Source organism: Brienomyrus brachyistius, unplaced genomic scaffold, assembly GCF_023856365.1.
Source record: "Brienomyrus brachyistius isolate T26 unplaced genomic scaffold, BBRACH_0.4 scaffold32, whole genome shotgun sequence".
NCBI classification, from domain to species: domain Eukaryota; kingdom Metazoa; phylum Chordata; class Actinopteri; order Osteoglossiformes; family Mormyridae; genus Brienomyrus; species Brienomyrus brachyistius.
In genome coordinates this window covers 4,406,401-4,430,019 of record NW_026042307.1, presented here as the reverse complement: position 1 = coordinate 4,430,019, position 23,619 = coordinate 4,406,401, and the positions used below count along the sequence as shown (strand labels likewise).

Sequence of the window (23,619 nt, the reverse complement as noted above, 5' to 3'; positions counted from 1 at the left end):
TGGAAATGCCTCAGGATGACAATGGCCTCCAGGTAGTAGAGCAGGAGGCAGCACTCTTTCAACTCCAGAGGTGTTTCTTCTGGATAAACCTTAAGGACGGCCGCCAAGAAGTCGTTCCTGGCAGCCCTCAGCACAGCCAAGCAATCTTCTGGATTCAGAGGGTTCTTCTCTGTCAGAATGGCATGCCTATAGAAAAAAATCAATTATTCTCAATCCTGATTTATACAGCCCACATTTTAAATTTCGAGTAACACGGCAGGCGGGCAAATTGTGCCACTTCTGCAGGCAGGAGGGTAGCAGGGCCGTCACAGGCAGCAGGTTAGGCAGGACATCTTGCTTAGCCTGGGTCTCCAGGAGGTGTGGCCCATGAGCAATGGGGAAAATAAAAATCCCAAGAGTGAGTTAAATATGGCAGAGGAGACTATGGGCAGAATTTATAAGCAAATCACGATATCAAATGAAATAAGGTTATAACGATTGAACTCACCTCCTCTGGATGATCTCCTTAATCACCAGCTTAGCACAGCTCTGCTGTAGTGAGCTCAGGTCCTCCATGAAGAACTTGGCGTCGTTCCACAGTCCTCTGTTGTCCTGCCGGAGGTCGGTGACGACAGTGTGGTACTTCAGGAATCTGTCAGAGGAAGTACAGGTATCTAAGTATTCATATATACGACGTACACATATATAAAATACACATAAATAAAATACACATTAAAATACTATAAAAATCTACAAAACATGCCACCAACCTCTTCAGGCTCTTCAGGTAGGTCGCCTGGGTCTGCCCGGACAGCCCGGCCTCACTCAGCTCCCGAAAGAAGAGCCTGGCCTTCTCTGTCTCCCTGACAAATTCCAGGGAAGGCTTCAGAGGGTTCATATAAAACATGAACCTGCTGACATTTTCCACCTAAAAAGAAAAAAAAAACAGTATGAGAATAAATGAATATATGAATATAATACTTACTATAAAGCTAAAACAAGAGTGCATTTTTAAGGGGATCCTCACCTCCTGCTTAAAATTTTCATTCAGGAGATCCTTCTCCAAGTATGTAGCAAAGCCCTTCAGGAGGGGATGGTCCAGAGAATGTTTCCTGTACAGTCCCTTCTCCCGCATCATGTGCCTGGAGGTCTGTGACCACTGCACCTCCCGGATGCTATCACGTGCAAAAGGTATTTTGTCATAAAATTGCACGTTCGATTGGCTGACAAACAAAAGCAAACAGTATCAATGAAGCTGTAAAGCCGAGACACTCATACTCACGCTTGAAAGGTCTCGCCGCCGCTGACACTGACAATGTCTTCCGAATGCTCACTCTCAGAGCTCTCCGGTCGCTGCACGGTTGTGACTGTACCAGCCACCAGAGGAACACTGCTGGTCTGCGCCACCACTGCTGGGGAGGGAGTCTCAGTCACCACCATGTGTCGACACTCCAGCTCCTGGATCATCCTTTCAAATAAATAAGTGAATAAAAAATTGTAAATAAATGCCATAGAAAAGAAACGACGTGAGATTTGCAAAAAACAGACCGAAGACTTTTCCCACCAACCTGCTAGATGGATTAGCATCATCCAGAATCTCTCGCAGGTGCCTGTAGCTGAACACCCTGCCCCATTGCAGAACTTCAAGCGAATCCTGCTTCTCCTTCTCCACTACTTCACGGACGTGCTCTTTCGACGACCTCTTCATGCACACCCTAGTCAGATGCACCGAGAGGCTTGCCTGTGTCTTCTTGCACATGGGGCAGAGCAGGAAATGCCTGTTGGAAGCACTGGGGATTAAAAAAACAGTCGTCACAGTTAAGCCATGGGAGCGTTACTTAAGATTTGATTCATGATTTTTAGTTGAATATGGACACATTCCAGTCATCATCTCCATTGTTCATTCCTCAGCGGTTTGGATAAATAACATTTGCATATTTATTCTAATCCTGATGGATCCCAGACTGTGAAAAGTAACTAGTTAACTACATAATCACAACTACAAATACATGTTGACTGTTTGGTTACATTTATATTAAGCAGTATAATCCATGTGTGAACACTGCAAATGAAAAAATAGTATTCTACACTTAATTTGCTTCGAAATATTGTTTTAGTTTTGTAATGGATGCAATTTAAGTTTTAACAACAAATAAGTAGTCAGTTTAAGAGACTTTTGCACAGTGTCAGTAAAGTACATAAAAGGAAGAACAAGTTTATCCACATTTCCTACAGATTCAAATGCAATAATAAATTGATCATAACTTACAATTTGGGAGCCATTCTTGAGAAGTTCTTCAACAATAGATGGAATCTTCTACAGAGTCTGGAGCTCTTGTCTCGCTCGAACCAGAGGTAGAGTAACTGTACATCTAGAGGTCTCCTCTTAATATACCATTCTGAACGTGTCCCCACCCCCCGTAGCTCCGCCCACCCCACCCCCAGTGGCATTGTGAGGGATGCTTTGAAAGATGATTTCAGATGTGAAACAAAGTAACTTTTAAAAAGGATAAGAACTGAATTTATATTTCTAAATAAAGTATTAAATCGATAGTGCAGTTCTAAAACTTCTGCACGAATTCGCCACCACACCACATATACATAGTATACTGTAATATAATATAGCCAAACAACAGATCCCTTACGTTGCTGCTCCTATACATTTGATTTGTGTCTGTCTTTGCCATTTCAGAACCATGTTGTGACTCTCCGGTGACTTTAATATAAGCTATTGGAACTGTAATTATGTCAGTTTTACAATCTCTTGATTAATCTGGAAGATCGTAATTTAACATAAATAGAATGATAATAATGAAAGTTTGCTTTCTTAAGCTACAGACGATTCTGAGCAACATTGCCAGTATGATCCAATTTCGGTTTCCCCGTTTTCAGCCCTGCAATTTCTGCCTGAAATTGCCACCCCTCACCCGTCTGGCTCTAACGCACACTCGCACTCGCTCACTATTTGCAGCGAGCCAGCCTTAAAGGGCCCAGATCACATTACAGATGGCACCACAAGGTGTTCTAATCTGTACTGTTCTGGCACAGACAAATTGACATACAGTGACACGCTACTAGTATAAGCAGGAGGATAGGCTCAGTCTGTAATGTTCCGAATTATTTTGTGTATTGCTCTTCATCCAATTACTTCTTGTAAAAAAAAAACTTCCAAAATAAGTCTTTAATACATTTATTTGTTTCACTGTGCTTGTTTACGAGACCTGCATTTTACGTGATCTCAGCCTAATTGTTGTGTTCCCAGACTGTTGGGGGATGGATATCCCTGCATGTGCATCACAGAGAGGTGCAAAACATTCATCAAGGAAACAAAAGCCCTAGCACTAGAATTACTAAGCCTGCGCAAATTTGCGTAAATTCCCTGGCACTACTAGGCCTGCGCAGGCCATCAGCTCGATTGTCCTCCTGCTTTTGTTGTGCAAACACACTAATCACCAGTGAACCCCTGGCACATTTGCATTTACTCAGACTGCTAGCTCAAATCCAAGGCAGCCCAATCCTATGTGTGTGACATGGACACCTTCACAAAAGCCTGCCATATCTGTACAAAATATCCCAGACACTGACTGAGCTGCAAATATGAAAGACACACATTCACAAAATATATGGAATTATGGTTTTATTTATAGAAAATTAGAGTGAAAATAGAATGAAAACCTACTAACACACCAGTCTCCAATGTCTCCAATTTTGTTTGTACACAAATGTCATAAGCTGAGTGAAGTAATGGTCCAAGGTTGATAGCATGCCCGTTCTGCCTTTTGTCTCAGTGGTTACTCTCTCACAAAGTCTGTCTGTCTGTCTGTCTGTCTGTCTGTCTGTTTGTTTCAAAGTGTTTCCATATAGTTTTTGAATGTGTGTCTTTCATATTTGCAGGTTAGTCAGTGTCTGGGATATTTTGTATAGATATGGCAGGCTTTTGTGAAGGTATCCATGTCACACACATAGGATTCAGCTGCCTTGGATTTGAGCTAGCAGTCTGAGTAAATGCAAATGTGCATTTAAAAGTTTGTTGGTGAATTTTAACTAATGATTTTCTTAAAAATAAGTACCATCATTCCGAAGGGCAACTTCTTGGCTACAGTTGCCAAATAAAAGATTTTGAGCAAATTCAAATATCACTTATAGTGCCATGATTCAATTTATTACACTCAAGCATGCCTTTCATATGAGAAAAGACTTTTTACATGTCGATCCACTACAACATAAAAGTCTCATCCATAGGATTTGGACTCTGCTGTAGGACTGATAGCGACTTTATTCTCTCCATCATGGTTGGTGTCAGTAGTCACTGGTGTCAGTGGTATGTAAACTGTGCATCATGAATAACTGCAGCATCTTTAACATACCCTATTATAGCTGGACTCGCTTGGCTTCACAATCTCTAGATTAATGTGAAAGATCATATTTTAGCATAAAAGAAAATATTCTATTCCATCTTTATCAAAATCCAGATATTTACGCCCAAATAATATGGTAATTACTTCAGAAGAAGAAAATGATTATACATGCAAGTCACTAGAATAGAAAGTATCAGTTTATTTCGCACCATTTCATGCACAAAAATATGACAAGTTATTACAAGAAATCACATTATGTCACACAATTCAATTCATACATTATCTAAGTATATATCCAGGTCAGTGGAGAACTACTTGTACATGTACCCACACATGTACAGAGCCCCATGCCGGTTTTTATGACCAGCATAGGTCCAAACCCTCTCCTCTGAATGACTTTTGCTCTACACCACAATCAAAACAAAGTTCTTCACCAACATCAATTTCCCTCTGAGCTAAGAAAAGGATGACGTCCTGCTCTTTCCTGTCCATCTCCACGGTGCAGATCCTGGGTCGAATGTTGGCTTTCTTCCTGGAATGATTAATTAGCCGTCCAAAAGTTTGCTTCTTCGGGTGGCACTCACATTGAGGTGCATGTGCATCAATGCACATGTGATTATTTTTACTGTTCTTGAGGAAAAAAATATTCCCAGTCTGCTCCTCAGTTGTAGCCTGGTGGATCTGCCAGTCCCTTTCACTTTTGTGTGGTGATGAGCTTCTGGATGCGTCTCGAGTGCATCGGCGTCTTCACAGATCCGGTGGGCTTCCAGTCTTTTAGGATCCTGGCAGTGCTGGGGACGTTGCTCTTCCAACCCCGCTTCTTTATCCAAACGTCGATCCTCGACTCGGTGGGTTCCCGTCTGCCAAAGTGTGCTGTCAAAAGCAAATGAAATTGGTTGGTTGGTCAAGAAGACTACGGGAATCGTGTACATAGGCTAGTTTCTCAGTAAAAAGGTCATTCATTAATTGGTCTTAATAACAATACTCAACAGAGGACATGCTGCGCGCGCAGTTTCATCTGGGCCTTCAGCCAGCGCTCGTAAAGCTGCCGCTTGAACTGGCCTGACGTCTGTGAACGCACGGTCCTGTCTGGCACATCTCCATCCAGGGTCACCGGGTGGGTCTGCAGAAGCTGGTCATATGCTGCCTGGACGTCGGTCCGTTGATTTGATCCGGGGTAGGCATTCCCTGCAGCGCCGCGGTTGGCATGGATGGTTCCCTCTTCTGCAGAGGAGGCACTGAAACACAAACAGTTTCAGGTTAATGTTCAGTTGTGAGGGCTTTGATTGTGTGCGTTGAATTTGCTAAGTCCATTAAGAAACATAAAACATGCTTACCTTACGTCACCTGCCAGCTTGCTCAGCAGCTTCCTTCCTGCCACCACATTTTGAGCTGTCACAGCAGAATGACTGATATAATCAGCCACCAAAGTCTTTTCAGAGTCTGTCATGTTCTTGGTGGCTGTCCCAAACACCCGCCGGGCGGTCTGGCTGGTCACTGGGTCCAGCTGGTACCTAAAGTGCAAGATTAACATGGCCTTTATTAATACTCCTCACATGACGCCTGATAACGTGTATTCAGAACATATCGTGGGGGAAATGTATCACGACGATTAGCTTACTTTTGGTGCAGCCGGCGAAGGTCGTTTGATGCATTGTATATCGGCCTTCCTGTTGTGGAGACAAAGAACCTCTCACCTCCTCCGTGATGATCGGTGGTTCCTTTGCTGCAGTTGGCAGCCAGGAGCTGCGGACGCACGTGACTGAAGTAGGTGTCAAACCACTGTTGGCAGAGGAAGCACATGAACATTTTTTTTTTTTAATTTGGAAAAGGTGCCGTTTGGTTCGGGCAGGAAGTTTGAAATAAATCCAGACCAATAGCTTACCTTCTCCTCCTCAGAGGATAGGGCAAACGCTGCCACTCGTCGTGTGGACGATGTGTGCTCCTTCACCCCAATCACCGTGTAGCCCGACTCGTCTTTGGTCCTCTCAAGCCACTCCTGGACCTGCACAAAACACGGAGTCACACTGATTAATAAGGGTAAGGCCAAAAGTGACAGACAAAAAGAAAACAATACTTACAGTCATGTGCTCCACCACACCTGGTTGCTGGAGATGCCTCAGGATGACAATGGCCTCCAGGTAGTAGAGCAGGAGGCAGCACTCTTTCAACTCCAGAGGTGTTTCTTCTGGATAAACCTTAAGGACGGCCGCCAAGAAGTCGTTCCTGGCAGCCCTCAGCACAGCCAAGCAATCTTCTGGATTCAGAGGGTTCTTCTCTGTCAGAATGGCATGCCTATAGAAAAAAATCAATTATTCTCAATCCTGATTTATACAGCCCACATTTTAAATTTCGAGTAACACGGCAGGCGGGCAAATTGTGCCACTTCTGCAGGCAGGAGGGTAGCAGGGCCGTCACAGGCAGCAGGTTAGGCAGGACATCTTGCTTAGCCTGGGTCTCCAGGAGGTGTGGCCCATGAGCAATGGGGAAAATAAAAATCCCAAGAGTGAGTTAAATATGGCAGAGGAGACTATGGGCAGAATTTATAAGCAAATCACGATATCAAATGAAATAAGGTTATAACGATTGAACTCACCTCCTCTGGATGATCTCCTTAATCACCAGCTTAGCACAGCTCTGCTGTAGTGAGCTCAGGTCCTCCATGAAGAACTTGGCGTCATTCCACAGTCCTCTGTTGTCCTGCCGGAGGTCGGTGACGACAGTGTGGTACTTCAGGAATCTGTCAGAGGAAGTACAGGTATCTAAGTATTCATATATACGACGTACACATATATAAAATACACATAAATAAAATACACATTAAAATACTATAAAAATCTACAAAACATGCCACCAACCTCTTCAGGCTCTTCAGGTAGGTCGCCTGGGTCTGCCCGGACAGCCCGGCCTCACTCAGCTCCCGAAAGAAGAGCCCGGCCTTCTCTGTCTCCCTGACAAATTCCAGGGAAGGCTTCAGAGGGTTCATATAAAACATGAACCTGCTGACATTTTCCACCTAAAAAGAAAAAAAAACACTATGAGAATAAATGAATATATGAATATAATACTTACTATAAAGCTAAAACAAGAGTGCATTTTTAAGGGGATCCTCACCTCCTGCTTAAAATTTTCATTCAGGAGATCCTTCTCCAAGTATGTAGCGAAGCCCTTCAGGAGGGGATGGTCCAGAGAATGTTTCCTGTACAGTCCCTTCTCCTGCATCATGTGCCTGGAGGTCTGTGACCACTGCACCTCCCGGATGCTGTCACGTGCAAAAGGTATTTTGTCATAAAATTGCACGTTCGATTGGCTGACAAACAAAAGCAAACAGTATCAATGAAGCTGTAAAGCCGAGACACTCATACTCACGCTTGAAAGGTCTCGCCGCCGCTGACACTGACAATGTCTTCCGAATGCTCACTCTCAGAGCTCTCCGGTCGCTGCACGGTTGTGACTGTACCAGCCACCAGAGGAACACTGCTGGTCTGCGCCACCACTGCTGGGGAGGGAGTCTCAGTCACCACCATGTGTCGACACTCCAGCTCCTGGATCATCCTTTCAAGTAAATAAGTGAATAAAAAATTGTAAATAAATGCCATAGAAAAGAAACGACGTGAGATTTGCAAAAAACAGACCGAAGACTTTTCCCACCAACCTGCTAGATGGATTAGCATCATCCAGAATCTCTCGCAGGTGCCTGTAGCTGAACACCCTGCCCCATTGCAGAACTTCAAGCGAATCCTGCTTCTCCTTCTCCACTACTTCACGGACGTGCTCTTTAGACGACCTCTTCATGCACACCCTAGTCAGATGCACCGAGAGGCTTGCCTGTGTCTTCTTGCACATGGGGCAGAGCAGGAAATGCCTGTTGGAAGCACTGGGGATTAAAAAAACAGTCGTCACAGTTAAGCCATGGGAGTGTTACTTAAGATTTGATTCATGATTTTTAGTTGAATATGGACACATTCCAGTCATCATCTCCATTGTTCATTCCTCAGCGGTTTGGATAAATAACATTTGCATATTTATTCTAATCCTGATGGATCCCAGACTGTGAAAAGTAACTAGTTAACTACATAATCACAACTACAAATACATGTTGACTGTTTGGTTACATTTATATTAAGCAGTATAAACCATGTGTGAACACTGCAAATGAAAAAATAGTATTCTACACTTAATTTGCTTCGAAATATTGTTTTACTTTTGTAATGGATGCAATTTAAGTTTTAACAACAAATAAGTAGTCAGTTTAAGAGACTTTTGCACAGTGTCAGTAAAGTACATAAAAGGAAGAACAAGTTTATCCACATCTCCTACAGATTCAAATGCAATAATAAATTGATCATAACTTACAATTTGGGAGCCATTCTTGAGAAGTTCTTCAACAATAGATGGAATCTTCTACAGAGTCTGGAGCTCTTGTCTCGCTCGAACCAGAGATAGAGTAACCGTACATCTAGAGGTCTCCTCTTAATATACCTTTCTGAACGTGTCCCCACCCCCCGTAGCTCCGCCCACCCCACCCCCAGTGGCATTGTGAGGGATGCTTTGAAAGAAGATTTCAGATGTGAAACAAAGTAACTTTTAAAAAGGATAAGAACTGCATTTATATTTCTAAATAAAGTATTAAATCGATAGTGCAGTTCTAAAACTTCTGCACGAATTCGCCACCACACCACATATACATAGTATACTGTAATATAATATAGCCAAACAACAGATCCCTTACGTTGCTGCTACTATACATTTGATTTGTGTCTGTCTTTGCCATTTCAGAACCATGTTGTGACTCTCCGGTGACTTTAATATAAGCTATTGGAACTGTAATTATGTCAGTTTTACAATCTCTTGATTAATCTGGAAGATCGTAATTTAACATAAATAGAATGATAATAATGAAAGTTTGCTTTCTTAAGCTACAGACGATTCTGAGCAACATTGCCAGTATGATCCAATTTCGGTTTCCCCGTTTTCAGCCCTGCAATTTCTGCTTGAAATTGCCACCCCTCGCCCGTCTGGCTCTAACGCACACTCGCACTCGCTCACTATTTGCAGCGAGCCAGCCTTAAAGGGCCCAGATCGCATTACAGATGGCACCACAAGGTGTTCTAATCTGTACTGTTCTGGCACAGACAAATTGACATACAGTGACACGCTACTAGTATAAGCAGGAGGATAGGCTCGGTCTGTAATGTTCCGAATTATTTTGTGTATTGCTCTTCATCCAATTACTTCTTGTAAAAAAAAAACTTCCAAAATAATTCTTTAATACATTTATTTGTTTCACTGTGCTTGTTTACGAGACCTGCATTTTACGTGATCTCAGCCTAATTGTTGTGTTCCCAGACTGTTGGGGGATGGATATCCCTGCATGTGCATCACAGAGAGGTGCAAAACATTCATCAAGGAAACAAAAGCCCTAGCACTAGAATTACTAAGCCTGCGCAAATTTGCCTAAATTCCCTGGCACTACTAGGCCTGCACAGGCCATCAGCTTGATTGTCCTCCTGCTTTTGTTGTGCAAACACACTAATCACCAGTGAACCCCTGGCACATTTGCATTTACTCAGACTGCTAGCTCAAATCCAAGGCAGCCCAATCCTATGTGTGTGACATGGACACCTTCACAAAAGCCTGCCATATCTGTACAAAATATCCCAGACACTGACTGAGCTGCAAATATGAAAGACACACATTCACAAAATATATGGAATTATGGTTTTATTTATAGAAAATTAGAGTGAAAATAGATTGAAAACCTACTAACACACCAGTCTCTAATGTCTCCAATTATGTTTGTACACAAATGTTATAAGCTGAGTGAAGTAATGGTCCAAGTTTGAAAGCATGCTCGTTCTGCCTTTTGTCTCAGTGGTTACTCTCTCACAAAGTCTGTCTGTCTGTCTGTCTGTGTGTCTGTTTGTTTCAATGTGTTTCCATATAGTTTTTGAATGTGTGTCTTTCATATTTGCAGGTCAGTCAGTGTCTGGGATATTTTGTATAGATATGGCAGGCTTTTGTGAAGGTATCCATGTCACACACATAGGATTCAGCTGCCTTGGATTTGAGCTAGCAGTCTGAGTAAATGCAAATGTGCATTTAAAAGTTTGTTGGTGAATTTTAACTAATGATTTTCTTAAAAATAAGTACCATCATTCCGAAGGGCAACTTCTTGGCTACAGTTGCCAAATAAAAGATTTTGAGCAAATTCAAATATCACTTATAGTGCCATGATTCAATTTATTACACTCAAGCATGCCTTTCATATGAGAAAAGACTTTTTACATGTCGATCCACTACAACATAAAAGTCTCATCCATAGGATTTGGACTCTGCTGTAGGACTGATAGCGACTTTATTCTCTCCATCATGGTTGGTGTCAGTAGTCACTGGTGTCAGTGGTATGTAAACTGTGCAACATGAATAACTGCAGCATCTTTAACGTACCCTATTACAGCTGGACTCGCTTGGCTTCACAATCTCTAGATTAATGTGGAAGATCATATTTTAGCATAAAAGAAAATATTCTATTCCATCTTTATCAAAATCCAGATATGTACGCCCAAATAATATGATAATTACTTCAGAAGAAGAAAATGATTATACATGCAAGTCACTAGAATAGAAAGTATCAGTTTATTTCGCACCATTTCATGCACAAAAATATGACAAGTTATTACAAGAAATCACATTATGTCACACAATTCAATTCATACATTATCTAAGTATATATCCAGGTCAGTGGAGAACTACTTGTACATGTACCCACACATGTACAGAGCCCCATGCCGGTTTTTATGACCAGCATAGGTCCAAACCCTCTCCTCTGAATGACTTTTGCTCTACACCACAATCAAAACAAAGTTCTTCACCAACATCAATTTCCCTCTGAGCTAAGAAAAGGATGACGTCCTGCTCTTTCCTGTCCATCTCCACGGTGCAGATCCTGGGTCGAATGTTGGCTTTCTTCCTGGAATGATTAATTAGCCGTCCAAAAGTTTGCTTCTTCGGGTGGCACTCACATTGAGGTGCATGTGCATCAATGCACATGTGATTATTTTTACTGTTCTTGAGGAAAAAGATATTCCCAGTCTGCTCCTCAGTTGTAGCCTGGTGGATCTGCCAGTCCCTTTCACTTTTGTGTGGTGATGAGCTTCTGGATGCGTCTCGAGTGCATCGGCGTCTTCACAGATCCGGTGGGCTTCCAGTCTTTTAGGATCCTGGCAGTGCTGGGGACGTTGCTCTTCCAACCCCGCTTCTTTATCCAAGCGTCGATCCTCGACTCGGTGGGTTCCCGTCTGCCAAAGTGTGCTGTCAAAAGCAAATGAAATTGGTTGGTTGGTCAAGAAGACTACGGGAATCGTGTACATAGGCTAGTTTCTCAGTAAAAAGGTCATTCATTAATTGGTCTTAATAACAATACTCAACAGAGGACATGCTGCGCGCGCAGTTTCATCTGGGCCTTCAGCCAGCGCTCGTAAAGCTGCCGCTTGAACTGGCCTGACGTCTGTGAACGCACGGTCCTGTCTGGCACATCTCCATCCAGGGTCACCGGGTGGGTCTGCAGAAGCTGGTCATATGCTGCCTGGACGTCGGTCCGTTGATTTGATCCGGGGTAGGCATTCCCTGCAGCGCCGCGGGTGGCATGGATGGTTCCCTCTTCTGCAGAGGAGGCACTGAAACACAAACAGTTTCAGGTTAATGTTCAGTTGTGAGGGCTTTGATTGTGTGCGTTGAATTTGCTAAGTCCATTAAGAAACATAAAACATGCTTACCTTACGTCACCTGCCAGCTTGCTCAGCAGCTTCCTTCCTGCCACCACATTTTGAGCTGTCACAGCAGAATGACTGATATAATCAGCCACCAAAGTCTTTTCAGAGTCTGTCATGTTCTTGGTGGCTGTCCCAAACACGGGGGTCTGGCTGGTCACTGGGTCCAGCTGGTACCTAAAGTGCAAGATTAACATGGCCTTTATTAATACTCCTCACATGACGCCTGATAACGTGTATTCAGAACATATCGTGGGGGAAATGTATCACGACGATTAGCTTACTTTTGGTGCAGCCGGCGAAGGTCGTTTGATGCATTGTATATCGGCCTTCCTGTTGTGGAGACAAAGAACCTCTCACCTCCTCCGTGATGATCGGTGGTTCCTTTGCTGCAGTTGGCAGCCAGGAGCTGCGGACGCACGTGACTGAAGTAGGTGTCAAACCACTGTTGGCAGAGGAAGCACATGAACATTTTTTTTTTTAATTTGGAAAAGGTGCCGTTTGGTTCGGGCAGGAAGTTTGAAATAAATCCAGACCAATAGCTTACCTTCTCCTCCTCAGAGGATAGGGCAAACGCTGCCACTCGTCGTGTGGACGATGTGTGCTCCTTCACCCCAATCACCGTGTAGCCCGACTCGTCTTTGGTCCTCTCAAGCCACTCCTGGACCTGCACAAAACACGGAGTCACACTGATTAATAAGGGTAAGGCCAAAAGTGACAGACAAAAAGAAAACAATACTTACAGTCATGTGCTCCACCACACCTGGTTGCTGGAGATGCCTCAGGATGACAATGGCCTCCAGGTAGTAGAGCAGGAGGCAGCACTCTTTCAACTCCAGAGGTGTTTCTTCTGGATAAACCTTAAGGACAGCCGCCAAGAAGTCGTTCCTGGCAGCCCTCAGCACAGCCAAGCAATCTTCTGGATTCAGAGGGTTCTTCTCTGTCAGAATGGCATGCCTATAGAAAAAAAATCAATTATTCTCAATCCTGATTTATACAGCCCACATTTTAAATTTCGAGTAACACGGCAGGCGGGCAAATTGTGCCACTTCTGCAGGCAGGAGGGTAGCAGGGCCGTCACAGGCAGCAGGTTAGGCAGGACATCTTGCTTAGCCTGGGTCTCCAGGAGGTGTGGCCCATGAGCAATGGGGAAAATAAAAATCCCAAGAGTGAGTTAAATATGGCAGAGGAGACTATGGGCAGAATTTATAAGCAAATCACGATATCAAATGAAATAAGGTTATAACGATTGAACTCACCTCCTCTGGATGATCTCCTTAATCACCAGCTTAGCACAGCTCTGCTGTAGTGAGCTCAGGTCCTCCATGAAGAACTTGGCATCGTTCCACAGTCCTCTGTTGTCCTGCCGGAGGTCGGTGACGACAGTGTGGTACTTCAGGAATCTGTCAGAGGAAGTACAGGTATCTAAGTATTCATATATACGACGTACACATATATAAAATACACATAAATAAAATACACATTAAAATACTATAAAAATCTACAAAACATGCCACCAACCTCTTCAGGCTCTTCAGGTAGGTCGCCTGGGTCTGCCCGGACAGCCCGGCCTCACTCAGCTCCCGAAAGAAGAGCCCGGCCTTCTCTGTCTCCCTGACAAATTCCAGGGAAGGCTTCAGAGGGTTCATATAAAACATGAACCTGCTGACATTTTCCACCTAAAAAGAAAAAAAAAACAGTATGAGAATAAATGAATATATGAATATAATACTTACTATAAAGCTAAAACAAGAGTGCATTTTTAAGGGGATCCTCACCTCCTGCTTAAAATTTTCATTCAGGAGATCCTTCTCCAAGTATGTAGCGAAGCCCTTCAGGAGGGGATGGTCCAGAGAATGTTTCCTGTACAGTCCCTTCTCCTGCATCATGTGCCTGGAGGTCTGTGACCACTGCACCTCCCGGATGCTGTCACGTGCAAAAGGTATTTTGTCATAAAATTGCACGTTCGATTGGCTGACAAACAAAAGCAAACAGTATCAATGAAGCTGTAAAGCCGAGACACTCATACTCACGCTTGAAAGGTCTCGCCGCCGCTGACACTGACAATGTCTTCCGAATGCTCACTCTCAGAGCTCTCCGGTCGCTGCACGGTTGTGACTGTACCAGCCACCAGAGGAACACTGCTGGTCTGCGCCACCACTGCTGGGGAGGGAGTCTCAGTCACCACCATGTGTCGACACTCCAGCTCCTGGATCATCCTTTCAAGTAAATAAGTGAATAAAAAATTGTAAATAAATGCCATAGAAAAGAAACGACGTGAGATTTGCAAAAAACAGACCGAAGACTTTTCCCACCAACCTGCTAGATGGATTAGCATCATCCAGAATCTCTCGCAGGTGCCTGTAGCTGAACACCCTGCCCCATTGCAGAACTTCAAGCGAATCCTGCTTCTCCTTCTCCACTACTTCACGGACGTGCTCTTTCGACGACCTCTTCATGCACACCCTAGTCAGATGCACCGAGAGGCTTGCCTGTGTCTTCTTGCACATGGGGCAGAGCAGGAAATGCCTGTTGGAAGCACTGGGGATTAAAAAAACAGTCGTCACAGTTAAGCCATGGGAGCGTTACTTAAGATTTGATTCATGATTTTTAGTTGAATATGGACACATTCCAGTCATCATCTCCATTGTTCATTCCTCAGCGGTTTGGATAAATAACATTTGCATATTTATTCTAATCCTGATGGATCCCAGACTGTGAAAAGTAACTAGTTAACTACATAATCACAACTACAAATACATGTTGACTGTTTGGTTACATTTATATTAAGCAGTATAAACCATGTGTGAACACTGCAAATGAAAAAATAGTATTCTACACTTAATTTGCTTCGAAATATTGTTTTACTTTTGTAATGGATGCAATTTAAGTTTTAACAACAAATAAGTAGTCAGTTTAAGAGACTTTTGCACAGTGTCAGTAAAGTACATAAAAGGAAGAACAAGTTTATCCACATCTCCTACAGATTCAAATGCAATAATAAATTGATCATAACTTACAATTTGGGAGCCATTCTTGAGAAGTTCTTCAACAATAGATGGAATCTTCTACAGAGTCTGGAGCTCTTGTCTCGCTCGAACCAGAGATAGAGTAACCGTACATCTAGAGGTCTCCTCTTAATATACCTTTCTGAACGTGTCCCCACCCCCCGTAGCTCCGCCCACCCCACCCCCAGTGGCATTGTGAGGGATGCTTTGAAAGAAGATTTCAGATGTGAAACAAAGTAACTTTTAAAAAGGATAAGAACTGCATTTATATTTCTAAATAAAGTATTAAATCGATAGTGCAGTTCTAAAACTTCTGCACGAATTCGCTACCACACCACATATACATAGTATACTGTAATATAATATAGCCAAACAACAGATCCCTTACGTTGCTGCTCCTATACATTTGATTTGTGTCTGTCTTTGCCATTTCAGAACCATGTTGTGACTCTCCGGTGACTTTAATATAAGCTATTGGAACTGTAATTATGTCAGTTTTACAATCTCTTGATTAATCTGGAAGATCGTAATTTAACATAAATAGAATGATAATAATGAAAGTTTGCTTTCTTAAGCTACAGACGATTCTGAGCAACATTGCCAGTATGATCCAATTTCGGTTTCCCCGTTTTCAGCCCTGCAATTTCTGCTTGAAATTGCCACCCCTCGCACTCGCTCACTATTTGCAGCGAGCCAGCCTTAAAGGGCCCAGATCGCATTACAGATGGCACCACAAGGTGTTCTAATCTGTACTGTTCTGGCACAGACAAATTGACATACAGTGACACGCTACTAGTATAAGCAGGAGGATAGGCTCGGTCTGTAATGTTCCGAATTATTTTGTGTATTGCTCTTCATCCAATTACTTCTTGTAAAAAAAAAACTTCCAAAATAATTCTTTAATACATTTATTTGTTTCACTGTGCTTGTTTACGAGACCTGCATTTTACGTGATCTCAGCCTAATTGTTGTGTTCCCAGACTGTTGGGGGATGGATATCCCTGCATGTGCATCACAGAGAGGTGCAAAACATTCATCAAGGAAACAAAAGCCCTAGCACTAGAATTACTAAGCCTGCGCAAATTTGCGTAAATTCCCTGGCACTACTAGGCCTGCACAGGCCATCAGCTTGATTGTCCTCCTGCTTTTGTTGTGCAAACACACTAATCACCAGTGAACCCCTGGCACATTTGCATTTACTCAGACTGCTAGCTCAAATCCAAGGCAGCCCAATCCTATGTGTGTGACATGGACACCTTCACAAAAGCCTGCCATATCTGTACAAAATATCCCAGACACTGACTGAGCTGCAAATATGAAAGACACACATTCACAAAATATATGGAATTATGGTTTTATTTATAGAAAATTAGAGTGAAAATAGATTGAAAACCTACTAACACACCAGTCTCTAATGTCTCCAATTATGTTTGTACACAAATGTTATAAGCTGAGTGAAGTAATGGTCCAAGTTTGAAAGCATGCTCGTTCTGCCTTTTGTCTCAGTGGTTACTCTCTCACAAAGTCTGTCTGTCTGTCTGTCTGTGTGTCTGTTTGTTTCAATGTGTTTCCATATAGTTTTTGAATGTGTGTCTTTCATATTTGCAGGTCAGTCAGTGTCTGGGATATTTTGTATAGATATGGCAGGCTTTTGTGAAGGTATCCATGTCACACACATAGGATTCAGCTGCCTTGGATTTGAGCTAGCAGTCTGAGTAAATGCAAATGTGCATTTAAAAGTTTGTTGGTGAATTTTAACTAATGATTTTCTTAAAAATAAGTACCATCATTCCGAAGGGCAACTTCTTGGCTACAGTTGCCAAATAAAAGATTTTGAGCAAATTCAAATATCACTTATAGTGCCATGATTCAATTTATTACACTCAAGCATGCCTTTCATATGAGAAAAGACTTTTTACATGTCGATCCACTACAACATAAAAGTCTCATCCATAGGATTTGGACTCTGCTGTAGGACTGATAGCGACTTTATTCTCTCCATCATGGTTGGTGTCAGTAGTCACTGGTGTCAGTGGTATGTAAACTGTGCAACATGAATAACTGCAGCATCTTTAACGTACCCTATTACAGCTGGACTCGCTTGGCTTCACAATCTCTAGATTAATGTGGAAGATCATATTTTAGCATAAAAGAAAATATTCTATTCCATCTTTATCAAAATCCAGATATGTACACCCAAATAATATGATAATTACTTCAGAAGAAGAAAATGATTATACATGCAAGTCACTAGAATAGAAAGTATCAGTTTATTTCGCACCATTTCATGCACAAAAATATGACAAGTTATTACAAGAAATCACATTATGTCACACAATTCAATTCATACATTATCTAAGTATATATCCAGGTCAGTGGAGAACTACTTGTACATGTACCCACACATGTACAGAGCCCCATGCCGGTTTTTATGACCAGCATAGGTCCAAACCCTCTCCTCTGAATGACTTTTGCTCTACACCACAATCAAAACAAAGTTCTTCACCAACATCAATTTCCCTCTGAGCTAAGAAAAGGATGACGTCCTGCTCTTTCCTGTCCATCTCCACGGTGCAGATCCTGGGTCGAATGTTGGCTTTCTTCCTGGAATGATTAATTAGCCGTCCAAAAGTTTGCTTCTTCGGGTGGCACTCACATTGAGGTGCATGTGCAACAATGCACATGTGATTATTTTTACTGTTCTTGAGGAAAAAAATATTCCCAGTCTGCTCCTCAGTTGTAGCCTGGTGGATCTGCCAGTCCCTTTCACTTTTGTGTGGTGATGAGCTTCTGGATGCGTCTCGAGTGCATCGGCGTCTTCACAGATCCGGTGGGCTTCCAGTCTTTTAGGATCCTGGCAGTGCTGGGGACGTTGCTCTTCCAACCCCGCTTCTTTATCCAAGCGTCGATCCTCGACTCGGTGGGTTCCCGTCTGCCAAAGTGTGCTGTCAAAAGCAAATGAAATTGGTTGGTTGGTCAAGAAGACTACGGGAATCGTGTACATAGGCTAGTTTCTCAGTAAAAAGGTCATTCATTAATTGGTCTTAATAACAATACTCAACAGAGGACATGCTGCGTGCGCAGTTTCATCTGGGCCTTCAGCCAGCGCTCGTAAAGCTGCCGCTTGAACTGGCCTGACGTCTGTGAACGCACGGTCCTGTCTGGCACATCTCCATCCAGGGTCACCGGGTGGGTCTGCAGAAGCTGGTCATATGCTGCCTGGACGTCGGTCCGTTGATTTGATCCGGGGTAGGCATTCCCTGCAGCGCCGCGGGTGGCATGGATGGTTCCCTCTTCTGCAGAGGAGGCACTGAAACACAAACAGTTTCAGGTTAATGTTCAGTTGTGAGGGCTTTGATTGTGTGCGTTGAATTTGCTAAGTCCATTAAGAAACATAAAACATGCTTACCTTACGTCACCTGCCAGCTTGCTCAGCAGCTTCCTTCCTGCCACCACATTTTGAGCTGTCACAGCAGAATGACTGATATAATCAGCCACCAAAGTCTTTTCAGAGTCTGTCATGTTCTTGGTGGCTGTCCCAAACACCCGCCGGGCGGTCTGGCTGGTCACTGGGTCCAGCTGGTACCTAAAGTGCAAGATTAACATGGCCTTTATTAATACTCCTCACATGACGCCTGATAACGTGTATTCAGAACATATCGTGGGGGAAATGTATCACGACGATTAGCTTACTTTTGGTGCAGCCGGCGAAGGTCGTTTGATGCATTGTATATCGGCCTTCCTGTTGTGGAGACAAAGAACCTCTCACCTCCTCCGTGGTGATCGGTGGTTCCTTTGCTGCAGTTGGCAGCCAGGAGCTGCGGACGCACGTGACTGAAGTAGGTGTCAAACCACTGTTGGCAGAGGAAGCACATGAACATTTTTTTTTTTAATTTGGAAAAGGTGCCGTTTGGTTCGGGCAGGAAGTTTGAAATAAATCCAGACCAATAGCTTACCTTCTCCTCCTCAGAGGATAGGGCAAACGCTGCCACTCGTCGTGTGGACGATGTGTGCTCCTTCACCCCAATCACCGTGTAGCCCGACTCGTCTTTGGTCCTCTCAAGCCACTCCTGGACCTGCACAAAACACGGAGTCACACTGATTAATAAGGGTAAGGCCAAAAGTGACAGACAAAAAGAAAACAATACTTACAGTCATGTGCTCCACCACACCTGGTTGCTGGAGATGCCTCAGGATGACAATGGCCTCCAGGTAGTAGAGCAGGAGGCAGCACTCTTTCAACTCCAGAGGTGTTTCTTCTGGATAAACCTTAAGGACGGCCGCCAAGAAGTCGTTCCTGGCAGCCCTCAGCACAGCCAAGCAATCTTCTGGATTCAGAGGGTTCTTCTCTGTCAGAATGGCATGCCTATAGAAAAAAATCAATTATTCTCAATCCTGATTTATACAGCCCACATTTTAAATTTCGAGTAACACGGCAGGCGGGCAAATTGTGCCACTTCTGCAGGCAGGAGGGTAGCAGGGCCGTCACAGGCAGCAGGTTAGGCAGGACATCTTGCTTAGCCTGGGTCTCCAGGAGGTGTGGCCCATGAGCAATGGGGAAAATAAAAATCCCAAGAGTGAGTTAAATATGGCAGAGGAGACTATGGGCAGAATTTATAAGCAAATCACGATATCAAATGAAATAAGGTTATAACGATTGAACTCACCTCCTCTGGATGATCTCCTTAATCACCAGCTTAGCACAGCTCTGCTGTAGTGAGCTCAGGTCCTCCATGAAGAACTTGGCATCGTTCCACAGTCCTCTGTTGTCCTGCCGGAGGTCGGTGACGACAGTGTGGTACTTCAGGAATCTGTCAGAGGAAGTACAGGTATCTAAGTATTCATATATACGACGTACACATATATAAAATACACATAAATAAAATACACATTAAAATACTATAAAAATCTACAAAACATGCCACCAACCTCTTCAGGCTCTTCAGGTAGGTCGCCTGGGTCTGCCCGGACAGCCCGGCCTCACTCAGCTCCCGAAAGAAGAGCCCGGCCTTCTCTGTCTCCCTGACAAATTCCAGGGAAGGCTTCAGAGGGTTCATATAAAACATGAACCTGCTGACATTTTCCACCTAAAAAGAAAAAAAAACAGTATGAGAATAAATGAATATATGAATATAATACTTACTATAAAGCTAAAACAAGAGTGCATTTTTAAGGGGATCCTCACCTCCTGCTTAAAATTTTCATTCAGGAGATCCTTCTCCAAGTATGTAGCGAAGCCCTTCAGGAGGGGATGGTCCAGAGAATGTTTCCTGTACAGTCCCTTCTCCTGCATCATGTGCCTGGAGGTCTGTGACCACTGCACCTCCCGGATGCTGTCACGTGCAAAAGGTATTTTGTCATAAAATTGCACGTTCGATTGGCTGACAAACAAAAGCAAACAGTATCAATGAAGCTGTAAAGCCGAGACACTCATACTCACGCTTGAAAGGTCTCGCCGCCGCTGACACTGACAATGTCTTCCGAATGCTCACTCTCAGAGCTCTCCGGTCGCTGCACGGTTGTGACTGTACCAGCCACCAGAGGAACACTGCTGGTCTGCGCCACCACTGCTGGGGAGGGAGTCTCAGTCACCACCATGTGTCGACACTCCAGCTCCTGGATCATCCTTTCAAGTAAATAAGTGAATAAAAAATTGTAAATAAATGCCATAGAAAAGAAACGACGTGAGATTTGCAAAAAACAGACCGAAGACTTTTCCCACCAACCTGCTAGATGGATTAGCATCATCCAGAATCTCTCGCAGGTGCCTGTAGCTGAACACCCTGCCCCATTGCAGAACTTCAAGCGAATCCTGCTTCTCCTTCTCCACTACTTCACGGACGTGCTCTTTCGACGACCTCTTCATGCACACCCTAGTCAGATGCACCGAGAGGCTTGCCTGTGTCTTCTTGCACATGGGGCAGAGCAGGAAATGCCTGTTGGAAGCACTGGGGATTAAAAAAACAGTCGTCACAGTTAAGCCATGGGAGTGTTACTTAAGATTTGATTCATGATTTTTAGTTGAATATGGACACATTCCAGTCATCATCTCCATTGTTCATTCCTCAGCGGTTTGGATAAATAACATTTGCATATTTATTCTAATCCTGATGGATCCCAGACTGTGAAAAGTAACTAGTTAACTACATAATCACAACTACAAATACATGTTGACTGTTTGGTTACATTTATATTAAGCAGTATAAACCATGTGTGAACACTGCAAATGAAAAAATAGTATTCTACACTTAATTTGCTTCGAAATATTGTTTTACTTTTGTAATGGATGCAATTTAAGTTTTAACAACAAATAAGTAGTCAGTTTAAGAGACTTTTGCACAGTGTCAGTAAAGTACATAAAAGGAAGAACAAGTTTATCCACATCTCCTACAGATTCAAATGCAATAATAAATTGATCATAACTTACAATTTGGGAGCCATTCTTGAGAAGTTCTTCAACAATAGATGGAATCTTCTACAGAGTCTGGAGCTCTTGTCTCGCTCGAACCAGAGATAGAGTAACCGTACATCTAGAGGTCTCCTCTTAATATACCTTTCTGAACGTGTCCCCACCCCCCGTAGCTCCGCCCACCCCACCCCCAGTGGCATTGTGAGGGATGCTTTGAAAGAAGATTTCAGATGTGAAACAAAGTAACTTTTAAAAAGGATAAGAACTGCATTTATATTTCTAAATAAAGTATTAAATCGATAGTGCAGTTCTAAAACTTCTGCACGAATTCGCCACCACACCACATATACATAGTATACTGTAATATAATATAGCCAAACAACAGATCCCTTACGTTGCTGCTCCTATACATTTGATTTGTGTCTGTCTTTGCCATTTCAGAACCATGTTGTGACTCTCCGGTGACTTTAATATAAGCTATTGGAACTGTAATTATGTCAGTTTTACAATCTCTTGATTAATCTGGAAGATCGTAATTTAACATAAATAGAATGATAATAATGAAAGTTTGCTTTCTTAAGCTACAGACGATTCTGAGCAACATTGCCAGTATGATCCAATTTCGGTTTCCCCGTTTTCAGCCCTGCAATTTCTGCTTGAAATTGCCACCCCTCGCCCGTCTGGCTCTAACGCACACTCGCACTCGCTCACTATTTGCAGCGAGCCAGCCTTAAAGGGCCCAGATCGCATTACAGATGGCACCACAAGGTGTTCTAATCTGTACTGTTCTGGCACAGACAAATTGACATACAGTGACACGCTACTAGTATAAGCAGGAGGATAGGCTCGGTCTGTAATGTTCCGAATTATTTTGTGTATTGCTCTTCATCCAATTACTTCTTGTAAAAAAAAAACTTCCAAAATAATTCTTTAATACATTTATTTGTTTCACTGTGCTTGTTTACGAGACCTGCATTTTACGTGATCTCAGCCTAATTGTTGTGTTCCCAGACTGTTGGGGGATGGATATCCCTGCATGTGCATCACAGAGAGGTGCAAAACATTCATCAAGGAAACAAAAGCCCTAGCACTAGAATTACTAAGCCTGCGCAAATTTGCGTAAATTCCCTGGCACTACTAGGCCTGCACAGGCCATCAGCTTGATTGTCCTCCTGCTTTTGTTGTGCAAACACACTAATCACCAGTGAACCCCTGGCACATTTGCATTTACTCAGACTGCTAGCTCAAATCCAAGGCAGCCCAATCCTATGTGTGTGACATGGACACCTTCACAAAAGCCTGCCATATCTGTACAAAATATCCCAGACACTGACTGAGCTGCAAATATGAAAGACACACATTCACAAAATATATGGAATTATGGTTTTATTTATAGAAAATTAGAGTGAAAATAGATTGAAAACCTACTAACACACCAGTCTCTAATGTCTCCAATTATGTTTGTACACAAATGTTATAAGCTGAGTGAAGTAATGGTCCAAGTTTGAAAGCATGCTCGTTCTGCCTTTTGTCTCAGTGGTTACTCTCTCACAAAGTCTGTCTGTCTGTCTGTCTGTGTGTCTGTTTGTTTCAATGTGTTTCCATATAGTTTTTGAATGTGTGTCTTTCATATTTGCAGGTCAGTCAGTGTCTGGGATATTTTGTATAGATATGGCAGGCTTTTGTGAAGGTATCCATGTCACACACATAGGATTCAGCTGCCTTGGATTTGAGCTAGCAGTCTGAGTAAATGCAAATGTGCATTTAAAAGTTTGTTGGTGAATTTTAACTAATGATTTTCTTAAAAATAAGTACCATCATTCCGAAGGGCAACTTCTTGGCTACAGTTGCCAAATAAAAGATTTTGAGCAAATTCAAATATCACTTATAGTGCCATGATTCAATTTATTACACTCAAGCATGCCTTTCATATGAGAAAAGACTTTTTACATGTCGATCCACTACAACATAAAAGTCTCATCCATAGGATTTGGACTCTGCTGTAGGACTGATAGCGACTTTATTCTCTCCATCATGGTTGGTGTCAGTAGTCACTGGTGTCAGTGGTATGTAAACTGTGCAACATGAATAAC

General features: G+C 43.0%; 6 protein-coding genes across 12 annotated transcripts; all 6 read right to left on the bottom strand.

Moving 5' to 3' along the window:
- Window positions 1–202: 202 nt before the first annotated feature.
- On the bottom strand, window positions 203–21,628 carry LOC125721175 (uncharacterized). 7 transcript variants are annotated; one of them, XM_048997219.1, is made up of 6 exons: window positions 21,545–21,628; window positions 14,429–14,650; window positions 1,262–1,447; window positions 1,007–1,154; window positions 750–907; window positions 203–631 (listed from the first exon to the last, which is right to left on the bottom strand). In XM_048997219.1, exons 1-6 carry the CDS (start codon window positions 21,556–21,558, stop codon window positions 484–486), a joined length of 876 nt encoding a protein of 291 aa, XP_048853176.1. In that variant the 5' UTR covers window positions 21,559–21,628; the 3' UTR covers window positions 203–483. The 7 variants fall into 7 exon arrangements, with proteins under 7 accessions (XP_048853176.1, XP_048853178.1, XP_048853181.1 ...); XM_048997221.1 differs by lacking the exon at window positions 14,429–14,650 and adding an exon at window positions 7,993–8,214; XM_048997224.1 differs by lacking the exons at window positions 1,262–1,447; window positions 21,545–21,628 and adding exons at window positions 7,707–7,892; window positions 15,130–15,213.
- LOC125721172 (uncharacterized) lies at window positions 4,519–6,542 on the bottom strand. Its single transcript, XM_048997215.1, has 6 exons — window positions 6,419–6,542; window positions 6,223–6,342; window positions 5,959–6,119; window positions 5,675–5,851; window positions 5,328–5,575; window positions 4,519–5,210 (listed from the first exon to the last, which is right to left on the bottom strand). Exons 1-6 carry the CDS (start codon window positions 6,422–6,424, stop codon window positions 5,032–5,034), a joined length of 891 nt encoding a protein of 296 aa, XP_048853172.1. The 5' UTR covers window positions 6,425–6,542; the 3' UTR covers window positions 4,519–5,031.
- On the bottom strand, window positions 10,960–12,975 carry LOC125721174 (uncharacterized). The gene is made up of 6 exons (XM_048997217.1): window positions 12,853–12,975; window positions 12,657–12,776; window positions 12,394–12,554; window positions 12,116–12,286; window positions 11,769–12,016; window positions 10,960–11,651 (listed from the first exon to the last, which is right to left on the bottom strand). Exons 1-6 carry the CDS (start codon window positions 12,856–12,858, stop codon window positions 11,473–11,475), a joined length of 885 nt encoding a protein of 294 aa, XP_048853174.1. The 5' UTR covers window positions 12,859–12,975; the 3' UTR covers window positions 10,960–11,472.
- LOC125721187 (uncharacterized) lies at window positions 13,351–14,324 on the bottom strand. The gene is made up of 4 exons (XM_048997244.1): window positions 14,143–14,324; window positions 13,888–14,035; window positions 13,631–13,788; window positions 13,351–13,512 (listed from the first exon to the last, which is right to left on the bottom strand). The coding sequence occupies exons 1-4, from the start codon at window positions 14,298–14,300 to the stop codon at window positions 13,365–13,367; spliced, it is 612 nt and encodes a 203-aa protein (XP_048853201.1). The 5' UTR covers window positions 14,301–14,324; the 3' UTR covers window positions 13,351–13,364.
- On the bottom strand, window positions 17,367–19,393 carry LOC125721171 (uncharacterized). The gene is made up of 6 exons (XM_048997214.1): window positions 19,270–19,393; window positions 19,074–19,193; window positions 18,811–18,971; window positions 18,527–18,703; window positions 18,180–18,427; window positions 17,367–18,062 (listed from the first exon to the last, which is right to left on the bottom strand). The coding sequence occupies exons 1-6, from the start codon at window positions 19,273–19,275 to the stop codon at window positions 17,884–17,886; spliced, it is 891 nt and encodes a 296-aa protein (XP_048853171.1). The 5' UTR covers window positions 19,276–19,393; the 3' UTR covers window positions 17,367–17,883.
- On the bottom strand, window positions 19,767–20,739 carry LOC125721186 (uncharacterized). The gene is made up of 4 exons (XM_048997243.1): window positions 20,558–20,739; window positions 20,303–20,450; window positions 20,047–20,204; window positions 19,767–19,928 (listed from the first exon to the last, which is right to left on the bottom strand). The coding sequence occupies exons 1-4, from the start codon at window positions 20,713–20,715 to the stop codon at window positions 19,781–19,783; spliced, it is 612 nt and encodes a 203-aa protein (XP_048853200.1). The 5' UTR covers window positions 20,716–20,739; the 3' UTR covers window positions 19,767–19,780.
- Window positions 21,629–23,619: the final 1,991 nt, after the last annotated feature.

What these genes read in the sequence shown, in the direction of transcription:
- LOC125721174 (XM_048997217.1), bottom strand. An exon ending in TATCCTCTGAGGAGGAGAAG is followed by an intron (nt 12,555 to 12,656) that starts GTAAGCTATTGG and finishes CTCTGCCAACAG; the next exon opens with TGGTTTGACACCTACTTCAG. An exon ending in CTTCGCCGGCTGCACCAAAA is followed by an intron (nt 12,287 to 12,393) that starts GTAAGCTAATCG and finishes CTTGCACTTTAG; the next exon opens with GTACCAGCTGGACCCAGTGA.
- LOC125721172 (XM_048997215.1), bottom strand. An exon ending in TATCCTCTGAGGAGGAGAAG is followed by an intron (nt 6,120 to 6,222) that starts GTAAGCTATTGG and finishes CTCTGCCAACAG; the next exon opens with TGGTTTGACACCTACTTCAG. An exon ending in CTTCGCCGGCTGCACCAAAA is followed by an intron (nt 5,852 to 5,958) that starts GTAAGCTAATCG and finishes CTTGCACTTTAG; the next exon opens with GTACCAGCTGGACCCAGTGA.
- LOC125721187 (XM_048997244.1), bottom strand. Translation starts at nt 14,300, where the DNA reads ATGGTGGTGACTGAGACTCCCTCCCCAGCAGTGGTGGCGCAGACCAGC. An exon ending in ATGAAAATTTTAAGCAGGAG is followed by an intron (nt 13,789 to 13,887) that starts GTGAGGATCCCC and finishes TTTTCTTTTTAG; the next exon opens with GTGGAAAATGTCAGCAGGTT. An exon ending in TACCTGAAGAGCCTGAAGAG is followed by an intron (nt 13,513 to 13,630) that starts GTTGGTGGCATG and finishes TTCCTCTGACAG; the next exon opens with ATTCCTGAAGTACCACACTG.
- LOC125721171 (XM_048997214.1), bottom strand. An exon ending in TATCCTCTGAGGAGGAGAAG is followed by an intron (nt 18,972 to 19,073) that starts GTAAGCTATTGG and finishes CTCTGCCAACAG; the next exon opens with TGGTTTGACACCTACTTCAG. An exon ending in GCGCACGCAGCATGTCCTCT is followed by an intron (nt 18,063 to 18,179) that starts GTTGAGTATTGT and finishes TGCTTTTGACAG; the next exon opens with CACACTTTGGCAGACGGGAA.
- LOC125721175 (XM_048997219.1), bottom strand. An exon ending in GATGCTAATCCATCTAGCAG is followed by an intron (nt 1,448 to 14,428) that starts GTTGGTGGGAAA and finishes TTTATTTGAAAG; the next exon opens with GATGATCCAGGAGCTGGAGT. An exon ending in GGCGGCGAGACCTTTCAAGC is followed by an intron (nt 1,155 to 1,261) that starts GTGAGTATGAGT and finishes TGCACGTGATAG; the next exon opens with CATCCGGGAGGTGCAGTGGT.
- LOC125721186 (XM_048997243.1), bottom strand. Translation starts at nt 20,715, where the DNA reads ATGGTGGTGACTGAGACTCCCTCCCCAGCAGTGGTGGCGCAGACCAGC. An exon ending in ATGAAAATTTTAAGCAGGAG is followed by an intron (nt 20,205 to 20,302) that starts GTGAGGATCCCC and finishes TTTTCTTTTTAG; the next exon opens with GTGGAAAATGTCAGCAGGTT. An exon ending in TACCTGAAGAGCCTGAAGAG is followed by an intron (nt 19,929 to 20,046) that starts GTTGGTGGCATG and finishes TTCCTCTGACAG; the next exon opens with ATTCCTGAAGTACCACACTG.